We start from the raw sequence: 13,313 nt of genomic DNA on the forward strand, positions 1-13,313 counted from the left end.
AAAAAGTTGTGTAGGGGTCATAACTTGAGCTTCTGCCATGCTGGACTGATGTGCAGGTCAGATCTCGTTACATGAAAAAACAGTGGCTGGTCACGCGAAATTAAAGGGGGTAACAATAGTAATAGATTTCCGTGTGCACCGTAAAAAGGGGCGTATTTAAAAAATCGATCTCGCATTTATATGAATCGATATCGGATCGTTCAAATAAAGATCGATTAAAATCGAAAAATCGATTTTATAAACCCACCCCTAATACTAATAATAATGATAATCTAGGACGGATGGAATCATATATACATATACACATGTACAGTACAGGGTGGGCCATTTATATGGATACACCTAAATAAAATGGAAATGGTTGGTGATATTAACTTCCTGTTTGTGGCACATTAGTATATGGGAGGGGGAAAACTTTTCAAGATGGGTGGTGACCATGGTGGCCATTTTGAAGTCGGCCATTTTGCCAACTTTAGTTTTTTCTATGGGAAGAGGGTCATGTGACACATCAAACTTATTGAGAATTTCACAAGAAAAACAATGGTGTGCTTGGTTTGAACGTAACTTTATTCTTTCATGAGTTATTCACAAGTTTCTGACCACTTATAAAATGCGTTCAAAGTGCTGCCCATTGTGTTGGATCGTCAATGCGACCCTCTTCTCCCACTCGTCACACACTGATAGCAACACCGCAGAAGAAATGCTAGCACAGGCTTCCAGTATCCGTAGTTTCAGGTGCTGCACATCTCGTATCTTCACAGCACAGACGATCGCCTTCAGATGACCCCAAAGATAAAAGTCTAAGGGGGTCAGATCGGGAGACCTTGGGGGCCATTCAACTGGCCCACGACGACCAATCCACTTTCCAGGAAACTGTTCATCTACGAATGCTCGGACCTGACACCATCTTGCTGGAAAAACTCAGGGAAGGTGCCAGCTTCAGTGCATAAAGTGGTCAAAGGCACAGGGGCAGTCATTGTATGGCTCCCCTGGACTCAAGAGGGTTAAGGGGCCTCGCTCAAGGGCCCAAGAGTGGCCGCATGGCAGAACCCACAACTTTCCTGTTAGTAACCCGCAGCTGTACGGGTTCTAACGGTTCACACAGAGCTCTAAGCTCTAAGCATAGCACACATCGCGATAACACACGACCTCAAGTGTTCTATTGCTTTTGTACAACAGTTTTTACAAAAATAAAGAAAGAAATTAAATCAAAGAAGCCCTGAATTTCATATTAAATATGCTTTAATGTTGACAATACCTTCCGCCAAAAAGTAGTTCCACAACGAATGAGTTGCTGCTATGCAACGGTAAAAATTCCCGTAGGCTAATAAAGGCATATAGTTTAACACTACAAAGTAACCAGTTTGGGATAAAAATAATAAGCGAATATGAATAAGCGAAGATGAAAGGAAAATGAGAAAAAGCTAAAAATGAAATTAATTAAGAGTAAAAAGAGTCAGCCTTTGGTCAGGTGTCGGTATAGCACAGCCATTGTGCATTCATGCGTGTGTACTGTTGGTGGTAAAATATAGTGACGGGAAGCGGTATGTGTGTGCGTCAAAGGCAACGCACAAACCACAATACCAAAGCTCATAAACCGTATCACCATTCATGGCTTGACCTTTTAGAAGCTTGTAGAAGGTTTTATATTGAATGCATCAACTTTGGTCCTTTTGGGTTACAGCGTTAAAACCCTTTTAGAAATGAGACATCATCAGGTCGTGAGCTATAAGAAAAGGTCCATCATGCTCAGCCATGCTTCCTTCATGTGAGAAACAGCATATCGCAGTTCACTGGGCACCAGGCAGGAAACATTCTGGACAGGTTGCCAGTCCATCCGAGGGCAAACGCACACACTCAGTTACACCCATGTCAGTTTTGTATCTATATGTCGCCTGACTGCATGTTTTTGGACTGTACACACAACCACCTCCTTGTTTCTACACTCACTGTCCATTTTATCAGCTCCCTTTACCATATAGAAGCACTTTGTAGTTCTACAATTACTGACTGTAGTCCTGTTCTTCAATGGTCAGGATCCCCAGAGCAGGTATTATTTGGGTGGTGGGTCATTCTCAGCACCGCAGTGACACCGACATGGTGGTGGTGTGTTAGTGTGTTAGTGTGTGTTGTGCCGGTATGAGTGGATCAGACACAGCAGTGCTGCTGGAGTTTTTAAGCACTCCTACCTAGTCGGTCCACCTTGTAGACGTAAAGTCAGAGACGATCGCTCATCTATCGCTGCTGTTTAAGTTCGTCGTCTATGAGACCTTCATCAGTGGTCACAGGTCGCTGCCCACGGGGGCGCTGTTGGCTGGATATTTTTGGTTGGTGGAGTATTCTCAGTCCAGCAGATACAGCATTACTATCTAAATAATACCTACTCTGTATTGGTCATGTGGGGTATTTATTGCAATTGATGGTTAAGGGCCCAACAGCAGCAACCTGGCTGTGGTGGGACTTGAACCACTGACCTTCTGATCACTAGTCCAGTGCTTTAACCACTAGGCTACGGCTCGAATCAAATTCCATCAGGCACATTCGGATAAAAGCGTCTGCTAAATACCATAAATATAAATGTCAATCAGTGTTTCAATGCAGTCGTGTTAATCAGTCTGTCCATATGAATTGTGCTCCTTTGTCTCCGGTAGGTGCTGTACAAAGAGGAGTTCGAGAAGAATAAAGGCAAGGGCTTCAGCGCCGTGGCCGACACGCCAGAGATGCAGAGAATCAAGAAAACGCAGGACCAAATCAGCAACGTAAGTAAAAATCTGAAAATCCGATCAAATGCAATATTCTGAGGTTGACCACACACATAAAGGCATGTTAATCTCTCCATTTCTGACTCCTCCTTTCCGTTCCCGTCCCTGATTCGAGATCTCACTTCCTGTCACTCCACAAGTCCCACGAGTCGTCTTTCACCCGAGTGCGTGTAGTCTGTCTCCACCCTTTTCCTCTGTCTATTTATTTTTACCTGGGCCTTTTTCGACCTAACCGCATTTCAGACTTTTGCGTCATGATGTTTCCAGGCAGGGTTGCCAGATTGGTGCAGTGGTTTCCAGCCAAAACGTGTTACAGACCCTCCGACTTTCAATAATATGAAACCAGTTCAATCAACTTGACCTAATACATCAGTAATCATGAATTATGAAGGACATTTAAATTATTTATAGTGCATTTTTAATAGTAGGACACAAAACCCTGTGTAATCAGAAGTAAATAAATAAGAATAAACAAACATACATATAAAACCTTTATAAGCAACACATAACTGGTCATGAGCTATGTACAGTTTCTACACTCACTGTTCATTCTATCAGCTCCACTTACCATATAGAAGCACTTTGTAGTTCTACAATCACTGACTGTAGTCCATCTGTTTCTCTGCATACTTTTTTATCCTGCTTTCACTCTGTTCTTCAATGGTCAGGACCCCCACAGAGTAGGTATTATTTGGGTGGGGAATCATTCGCAGCACTGCAGTGACCCTGACATGTGCTGGTATGAGTGGATCAGACACAGCAGCGCTCCTGGAGTTTTTAAATACCGTGTTCTGTCCACTCTATTAGACACTCCTACCTAGTTGGTAGGAGTTGGTTGGCTTGTAGATGTAAAGTCGGAGACGATCGCTCATCTATTGCTGCTGTTTGAGTCGGTCTCTGTATAGACCCTCATCAGTGGTCACAGGACGCTGCCCACGGGGCGCTGTTGGCTGGATATTTTTGGCTGGTGGAGTATTCTCAGTCCAGCAGTGACCGACAGTCACTGTCGGTCACTGCAGGGCTGAGAATGATCCACCACCTAAATAATACCTGCTCTGTAGTGTAGTCCTGACCGTTGAAGAACAGCATGAAATGGGGTTAACAAAGCATGCAGAGAAACATATGGACTACAGTCAGTAATTGTAGAACTACAAAGTGCTCCTATATGGTAAGTGGAGCTGATAAAATGGACAGTGAGCATAAAAAGTAGTTACAAACCACCCACCCAAGCTTGTTTTTCTCTCCCTACTTCAAACAAAACCCGCCCGATTTGGCAGGAAACCGCCCAAACTGGCAACACTGTTTCCAAGCAACGCTAAGATCACATGTCCGGCGTTGATATGTCATTTCCTTTGCTTGTTCCTGTGCCCTTCCTTTAAGTGTCCCACAGAGAAACACTGACATCTTGTGTTCAGCTTTGCACTTGCCTTGTTTATGATTGTTGTGTTTCTTGGTCCCACAGATTAAATACCATGAGGGGTTTGAGAAGAGCCGAATGGGGGGCGAGGCTCCTTCCTATGAGAGCAACACCGATAGAGGTATTGATACAGCCGTGTTGAGTACATCACTGTGGACTTCTTGTACAGGGTAGCGTGGTGTACGTCCACTTTTCAGAACTTCACGTCTGTTTACCTCCGGGTAGCGCAGACATCCCAAGTTGCGAAAACTCATTTCAGGGAGGTACCCCCGGACCTCGACCCCGAACCCCCCAAGCCCAAAAAGAAAAGAAAAAAAAGCTAAAAAACCTCTCGCACACACCAAAGGATATAAGTGAGAACAGAACTTTTAGGAGCTGCTAACTATTCGCGTCACAAACATATTAATGTGTACTACATAGTGCACTAGATAGTGTGAAAGATAATAGATTTATGTTCCCTACATAGTGCACTAGATTGTGTATTAGAAATGAATTTATGTTCCTTACTTAGTGCACTACATAGTGCACTAGATAGTGTGAAAGATAATAGATTTATGTTCCCTACATAGTGCACTAGATTGTGTATTAGAAGTGAATTTATGTTCCTTAGTGCACTACATAGTGCACTAGATAGTGTGAAAGATAATTGATTTATGTTCCCTACACAGTGCGCTAGATAGTATTTTAGATATGAATTTATGTTCCCTACTTAGTGCACTAGACAGTATAATAGACAATTGATTTATGTTCCCTACACAGTGCACTAGATTGTATATCAGATCACAGATTTATGTTCCCTACATAGTGCACTAGATAGTGTACTAGATAATAGACTTATGTTTCTTACATAATGCTTTAGGTAGCGTATTAGTTAACGGATTTAGGTTCCCTATATAGTGCACTAATTAGTATGTCAGATAACAGATTGATGTTCCCTACATAGTGCACTAAATTGTATATAAGATAACGGATTAATGTTCCCTACATAGTGCACTAGACAGTATATTAGACAATTGATTTATGTTCCCTACACAGTGCACTAGATTGTATATCAGATCACAGATTTATGCTCCCTACATAGTGCACTAAATTGTATATCGGATAAATCAATTGTCTAATATACAATCTAGTGCACTATGTAGGGAACATAATTAATTATGTAATACACTATCTAGTGCACTATGTAAGGAACACAAATCATCATCTAGTTATACTATCTAGTGCACTATGTAGTGAACATGAATGCGTTATCTAATACACTATCTAGTGCACTGTGTAGGGAACATAAACCGATTGTCTAATTCACTATCTAGTGCACTACGTAGGGAACATAAATTCATATCTAAAATACAATCTAGCGCACTGTGTAGGGAACATAAATCCATTGTCTAATATACTGTCTAGTGCACTATGTAGGGAACATTAATCCGTTATGTTCCCTACACAGTGCGCTAGATTGTATATCAGATTACGGATTTAATACGCGTGTGTGTGTGTGTGTGTCGCTCCTGGCCGCTCGTTCTAGATTCCGGGAGATTTTATCTGACTTGCGGGCATCAGGGAGCCGCTATGTAAGGGACAGTGGTAGCCTAGTGGCTAGAGCTTTGGGCTATCAACCGGAAGATTGGCGGTTCAAATCCAAGGCCCTTAACCCTGTCTGCTCCAGGGGAGCCGAGCCGTACGATGGCTGACCCTGCGCTCTGACCCCAGCTTCCAAACAAGTTGCATATAGTGCTTTAGTTGTTTTATTCTGAGAGTGACGGCTCACTCAGTGTAACAGATTAGCTTCAGTCATGGCTCTTTTTTATACACGGTGCTTGAAGTAGTCGCCAAAAATGACAGTAAGCGATGTTTACCATCTAGCAAAGTAAGCAGTAAAGCTCCAACATCACTGTTAAAGATTTACCAATGTTTTATTAGCTACTACAAGCACACTGACATTATAAACGTCACTCATGTGGTTGAGCTTTGTTTGGCTTTGTTTGGCTTTGTTTGGCTTTGTTTGCATGTATAATGTCACTGGTGTCGTTAATGGTGCGATCAGACACCAAAAGGCCATTAAGTGACCATAGGTGGCTAACTTTAAATAAAAAAAAAAATAAAAAAAAAGCAAGCCGCTCAGGTGGCGCAGCGGTATAAAAGTACGCTAGCTCACCAGAGTTGGGGTTTCGAACACATCGTATCGAACCTCAGCTCTGCCTCTCCGACCGGGCTGGGCGGCTGCATGAACAACGATTGGCTGTCGTTCAGGGTTAGAGGGTAAGAAAGTCGGCTCATAGGTCCTCTTAACTGGCGCGACTGCGGCCCCTGCTGGCTGACCGATGCCGCCTGCACAGGGCTGAGGAATGATGCTGATGGGGGTGTGGCCCTCCGTGCACAGTGCCCGTCAGTGTATGAACTCGACTCGTGCAGGTGACTGTGCGTACCGGAGGGGGGCGTATGTCAGTTGAGAGGCGTCCTCAGTCAGCGGTGAGTGGTCGAATCAGTATAGAGGACGCAATCAGGGTAATTGGACACGACTAGACTGGGGGATAAAAATTGGGGGGGAAAAAAGGAGGGGGGGACAAGACTTCATTGATAGATAATAGATAATTGATAATAAATAACGTTTGCTGGCCGCCTGGCGCTCAGCTCTGCTACAAGTCGGCTGGGCGCCTCCTTGCTGTGTAGGAGAAGACGGGACTAATATGCCGGGGGGGGGTATTTGACACTGTGTAAGGACCCTGGTTAGTAGTCCGATGCGCCTGCATGAAAGCGGAGGAACGTAGAGATCAGTGCGTGACTCTCCATGTGTGAGACTGGTCTCACACTCAAATCCACCGAAGTCTGTGAAAATTAGAAGGGGTCGGAAGTGTCACACCTATATACCCTGCTTGGACGTCTCTGGGGTCCCCAGGAGCGGGACACTAATTGGGAGGAAATGCATAAATACAGTAGTAAAAACAACGTGTGCCATGTAGTCTGAGGCATCTGTATGGAAGCGGAGGAACGTAGAGATCAGTGCGTGACTCTCCATGTGTGAGACTGGTCTCACACTCAAATCCACCGAAGTGTAGGGGAAGAAAAAGGGGTCGTTGCGTCACACCAATATACTCTTTTCGGACGCCATTGGGGTCCCCAGGAGCGGGACACTAACTGGCTATGCTAGAAATTGGGAGGAAATGCATAAATACAATAGTAAAAACGCAGGCTGTAACCAGAGCTGAATTCCTGATGCATGGTATCGAATCCAGCTCTGCTTTCCTGGTTCGAAGCTGGGCAGCTGTATGAGCAACGATTGGCCGGTTGCTCAGTTGGGGGGCGGGACAAAGAACCGGATGGGGGTCTCTCTCTGTCAGAATGCGATTACGACCTCTGTCGGCTGATTAGAGGCGCCTGCACAGGGATGAGGAAGAGTGCCCTTAGGGTGTGTCTCTCCGCATGCAACGCTAGGTGGCGCCAAACTCATAAATGTGTGGGTGGCGAAAGGCATCCGGCTTGCTGCTCATATGTCGGAGGGGATATGGGTTAGCTTCGATCTCTTCGGTCAGGGCAGGGTTCGGCATAGACGGAGAGGAAGCACGATGCAAATTGAACAATTGGATGCGCTAAAAAAGGGGGAAAAAAAACTAAAACAATAGTAAAATCAACAACGTTTACCATGTAGTCTGAGGCATCTGTATGGAAGCGGAGGAACGTAGAGATCAGTGCGTGACTCTCCATGTGTGAGACTGGTCTCACACTCAAATCCACCGAAGTGTAGGGGAAGAAAAAGGGGTCGTTGCGTCACACCAATATACTCTTTTCGGACGCCATTGGGGTCCCCAGGAGCGGGACACTTAAGTGGCTATGCTAGAAATTGGGAGGAAATGCATAAACAATAGTAAAAACAACAACGTTTGCCATGTAGCTTCAACCAACTTAAACTTTATATACAACAACCAACACTATTATAAAACAAAATATCAATAACATTCGAAAAAATCAATAGAAACTACTGAAACATGCGAGCAGAGCAGACGTCTCTGTATGCCTAGCAGGCGACAGTACTAGCCGGAATTAAACCTGTGAAGTCCAGAAAGTGAACATGCGTCACACTACATTGTGCAAGAGGTCCATACTTGTACTTCCTCATTTTCCATCTATAGTACTTATCAACACGACTTGCTCTGGTATCATACGGTACCTGTTCATTCTTTCGTTCTCTTTTTCCAACTGTAGCATACCAGCCGACCACCCCGACCAGCCCTCAGAACTACAACTACGAGCCGCAGCCCGTTCGCTCTGTCGCAGCTCCACCACCTCCTAGTGGCGGGGTAAGGAATTACATCAATAAGTAACAAACTATACAGAGGTAACTTAAAACTTGACCTCAGTTGGTTCTGGGAGTGGCGGTGAGTTTAAAAAGCTTTGAGTTTCAAGGTATTTTTTCCCCATAAGGATGTACAGTGGGGTCAAAAAGTATTTAGTCAGCCACTGATTGTGCAGGTTCTCCTACTTAGAAAGATGAGAGAGGTCTGTAATTTTCATCATAGCTACACTTCAACTATGAGAGACAAAATGAGAAAAAAAAATCCAGGAAATCACATTGTAGGATTTTTAAAGAATTTATTTGTAAATTATGGTGGAAAATAAGTATTTGGTCAATAACAAAAGTTCAACTCAATACTTTGTAACATAACCTTTGTTGGCAATGACAGAGGTCAAACGTTTCCTGTAAGTCTTCACCAGGTTTGCACACACTGTAGCTGGTATTTTGGCCCATTCCTCCATGCAGATCTCCTCTAGAGCAGTGATGTTTTGGGGCTGTCGCTGGGCAACACGGACTGCACAAATTTTCTATGGGGTTGAGGTCTCCAGGACCTTGAAATGCTTTTTACGGAGCCACTCCTTCATTGCCCGAGCGGTGTGTTTGGGATCATTGTCATGCTGGAGGACCCAGCCACGTTCCATCTTCAATGCTCTCACTGATGGAAGGAGGTTTTGGCTTAAAATCTCACGATACATGGCCCCGTTCATTCTTCCCTTAACACGGATCAGTCGTCCTGTCCCCTTTGCAGAAAAACAGCCCCAAAGCATGATGTTTCCACCCCCATGCTTCACAGTAGGTTTGGTGTTCTTGGGTTTTTCTTCTTCCTCCAAACACGACGAGTTGAGTTTTTACCAAAAAGTTCCATTTTGGTTTCATCTGACCACATGATATTCTCCCAATCCTCTTCTGGATCATCCATATGCTCTCTGGCAAACTTCAGACGGGCCTGGACATACTGGCTTAAGCAGGGGGACACGCCTGGCACTGCAGGATTCGAGTCCCTCTCGGTGTAGAGTGTTTTTTTCAGATGGCAGCCTTTGTTACTTTGGTCCCAGCTCTCTGCAGGTCATTCATCAGGTCCCTCCGTGTAGTTTTGGGATTTTTGCTCATCGTTCTCATGATCATTTTGACCCCACGGGATGAGATCTTGACCCCAAGGGAGATTATCAATCGTCTTGTATGTCTTCCATTTTCTTACAATTGCTCCCACAGTTGATTTATTCACACCAACCTGCTTGCCTATTGTGGATTCACTCTTCCCAGCCTGGTGCAGGTCTACAATTTTCTTCCTGGTGTCCTTCGACAGCTCTTTGGTCTTGGCCATGGTTGAGTTTGGAGTCTGACTGGTGTCTTTTATACAGATAATGAGGTCAAACAGGTGCCATTAATAAAGGTAACGAGTGGAGGACAGAAGAGCTTCTTAAAGAAGAAGTTACAGGTCTGAGAGCCAGAAATCTTGCTTGTTTGTTATTGACCAAATACTTATTTTCCACCATAATTTACAAATAAATTCTTTAAAAATCCTACAATGTGATTTCCTGTATTTTTTTTTCTCATTTTGTCTCTCATAGTTGAAGTGTACCTATGATGAAAATTACAGACCTCTCTCATCTTTCTAAGTAGGAGAACCTGCACAATCAGTGGCTGACTAAATACTTTTTGACCCCACTGTATGGCTAAACCTGTTAATGCGTTCCATGGTTTCGTTTTTAAGGCTAATGTAAATAATGGGGTTGTTGACACTTACACACTGAAAATAAAACATATCTAATATAAAAACACTGAAATACAATTAAAAAACAGTTAAAAATCGATATAAAAATACAATAAAACCTGCATTTCACATTTTACTTATTTATTGTTTCCTTATGCTTCTTAATCGTGGAGATGCTTGATCTTGGAATACCGTATTCCGTTCGGTAAAGGCGCATTCACATGAGCGCTTTTCTACACTCAGTCCATTTTATCAGCTCCACTTACCATATAGAAGCACTGTGTAGTTCTACAATTACTGACTGTAGTCCATCTGTTTCTCTACATACCTTTTTAGCCTGCTTTCACCCTGTTCTTCAATGGTCAGGACCCCCACAGGACCACTACAGAGCAGGTATTATTTAGGTATTGGAACATTGGTATGAGTGGATCAGACACAGCAGCGCTGCTGGAGTTTTTAAACACCGTGTCCACTCACTGTCCACTCTATTAGACAATCCTACCTGGTCGGTCCACATTGTAGATGTAATGTCAGAGACGATCGCTCAACTATTGCTGCTGTTTGAGTCGGTCATCTTCTAGACCTTCATCGGTGGTCACAGGACGCTGTTGGCTGGATACTTTTGGTTGGTGGACTATTCTCAGTCCAGCAGTGACAGTGAGGTGTGTCTGATCCACTCATACCAGCACAACACACACTAACACACCACCACCATGTATAATAAATAATACCTGCTCTGTAGTGGTCCTGTGGGGGGTCCTGACCATTGAAGAACAGCATGAAAGGGGGGTAACAAAGCATGCAGAGAAACAGATGGACTACAGTCAGTAATTGTAGAACTACAAAGTGCTCCTATATGGTAAGTGGAGCTGATAGAATGGACAGTGAGTGTAGAAACAAGGTAATCGGTGTACATCTAACATAAATGTATTCAAACTGTCTTTTATGTGCGTGTGTGTGTGTGTGTGTAGAAGCGCTACAAAGCGATCTACGACTACGCCGCAGCCGACGAAGACGAGGTCTCATTCGCGGACGGAGACGTGATCCTGGACGTCCAGCAGATCGACGAGGGCTGGATGTTCGGCCGAGTCGAGCGCACCGGCAAGCAGGGCATGCTACCCTCCAACTACATAGAGGCTATTTAATCAGATCAGGAAGGTAGAAAAGAACACAGGAGACAGGGGTGTAAACTAGAACAGCCCAGGTGCCCTCTCCATTCACATGGCTTTCTGTTTTTTTTACTTTCCAGTTCATTTCACGGTCTGTTTAACTAAGTCTTAACTAAACGCAGAGGAAACTTGAGGCATCTATGCTTTGGCTTTTTTAGAAAAACGAATCGCTAACGTGCTTAGAGGGGAAAACGGCTCCTGTCTGCTATATGAGCATTACTTTTATTTTTTAACCTTCAGTATTTTATTCACGCTCTCTATCGACATTCCTGCTGTGATCGTCTTTGTTATTTGACCATATTTGGACATAAAAATGCAGCAGCGATTTAATTACAGAAATCAATATTAAATCTGCAGTTGCTACTGGAAATAGCAATCGGCAATCATTGCGCAATCGTTAATCCTTGATCAAGTCTTAATTACACGCTTGTTATATCAGTACTCTATCAGTACGAGTGCTGGCAACCCTTTAAAACTCTTTTTTATGCACTTTTGGGTGCAATGTACCAGTTTTATAAGAAAAAAATACATAGTACATCTACCATCCTAACAATAACATCGACCATTAACATGATTTTGTATAATTATGAGTATATATTCGTACGCGACGTACATTCTGATGTTATTTTGTAAGAAAACATTCCAATCCATGATTATATTGAATAATAAAGTAATAAATAAAACAATTTGATGTGTTTATGCTTTTATTAGGGCTTGTGTGTGAAACTACTACCCCCTATCTTATCCCATTCGATTAAGGGAGTGTCAGAACCAGCAGATCAGCCAGCATTCATGAATTAATATACGCCAAAACAGCCCTGACCCGTCGAGACGTGACTCCACTAGACCCCTGAAGGTGTGCTGTGGTATCTGGCACCGAGATGTCAGCAGCAGATCCTTTAACTCGTGTAAGGTGTGAGGTGGGGCCTCCATGGATCGGACTTGTTTGTCCAGCACGTCCCACAGACGCTCGATTGGTTTGAGATCTGGAGAACTTGGAGGCCAAGTCGACACCTCAAACTCGTCGTTGTGCTCCTCAAACCGTTCCTGAACCAATACCCTGCTGAGAGAGGCCACAGGTATCAGGGAATAGCGTTTCCATGAAAGGGTGGACACGGTCTGCAACAGTGCTTAGGTAGGTCGTACGTGTCAAAGTAGCATCCACATGGATGGCAGGACCCGAGGTTTCCCAGCAGAACATCGCCCAAAGTATCACACCGCCTCCGCCGGCTCGCCTTCTTCCCATAGCGCATCCTGATGCCACGCGTTCCCCAGGTACGAGACGCACACGCACCCGGCCGTCCACGTGACGTGAAAGAAAACGTGATTCATCAGACCGGGCCGCCTTCTTCCAATGCTCCGCGGTCCAGTTCCGATGCTCACGTGCCCATTGTTGGCGCTTTCGGTGATGGGAGCCCTGACCGGTCTGCGGCTATGCAGCCACATACACTGATGGATGCACTGTGTATTCTGACACCTTTCTATCAGAACCAGCATTAAGTTCTTCAGCAATCTGAGCTACAGACCCTATCTGACCCTGTCGCAGTTTTGGAGATGCTCTGACCCAGTCGTCTAGCCATCACAATCCTTACACTTGTCCATTTTTCCTGCTCCTAACACATCAACTTTGAGGATAAAATGTTCACTTGCTTGCCGAATATTTCCCACCCACTAACAGGTGCCGTGATGAAGAGATGATCAGTGTTATTCACTTCACCTTCCACATACCCTCTCCCGAACCCTCTGGAACAGTTGGAAATGAATATCCTATGTCTTTGTATATTATATTTTTAAGTTTTTATTAAATAATTTTCAAATATACACTTTATAACTCATAATTATTGTATTTATGAACTGACAAAAAAATAGGAAAATAATTAATAAAATATACAATATATATATTTTCAACTATCATGTATAAAAGCACTATTTTTTCCATACACAGTAGCTCCATATTTAA

General features: G+C 43.8%; 1 protein-coding gene across 1 annotated transcript in view; it reads left to right on the forward strand.

Annotated features, from left to right (window-relative positions):
• LOC134321738 (LIM and SH3 domain protein 1-like) overlaps positions 1 to 12,039 on the forward strand; it is a 39,299-nt gene extending 27,260 nt beyond the window's left edge. Inside the window, exons 4-7 of the mRNA XM_063003567.1 lie at positions 2,652 to 2,759; positions 4,225 to 4,300; positions 8,380 to 8,474; positions 11,156 to 12,039. Of these exons, the coding sequence (XP_062859637.1) occupies positions 2,652 to 2,759; positions 4,225 to 4,300; positions 8,380 to 8,474; positions 11,156 to 11,329 (453 nt within the window). The 3' untranslated portion in view covers positions 11,330 to 12,039. The remainder of the gene's footprint in view (positions 1 to 2,651; positions 2,760 to 4,224; positions 4,301 to 8,379; positions 8,475 to 11,155) is intronic.
• Positions 12,040 to 13,313: the final 1,274 nt, after the last annotated feature.

The sequence above is a fragment of the Trichomycterus rosablanca genome, chromosome 10 (genome assembly GCF_030014385.1).
Source record: "Trichomycterus rosablanca isolate fTriRos1 chromosome 10, fTriRos1.hap1, whole genome shotgun sequence".
NCBI classification, from domain to species: Eukaryota; Metazoa; Chordata; class Actinopteri; order Siluriformes; family Trichomycteridae; genus Trichomycterus; species Trichomycterus rosablanca.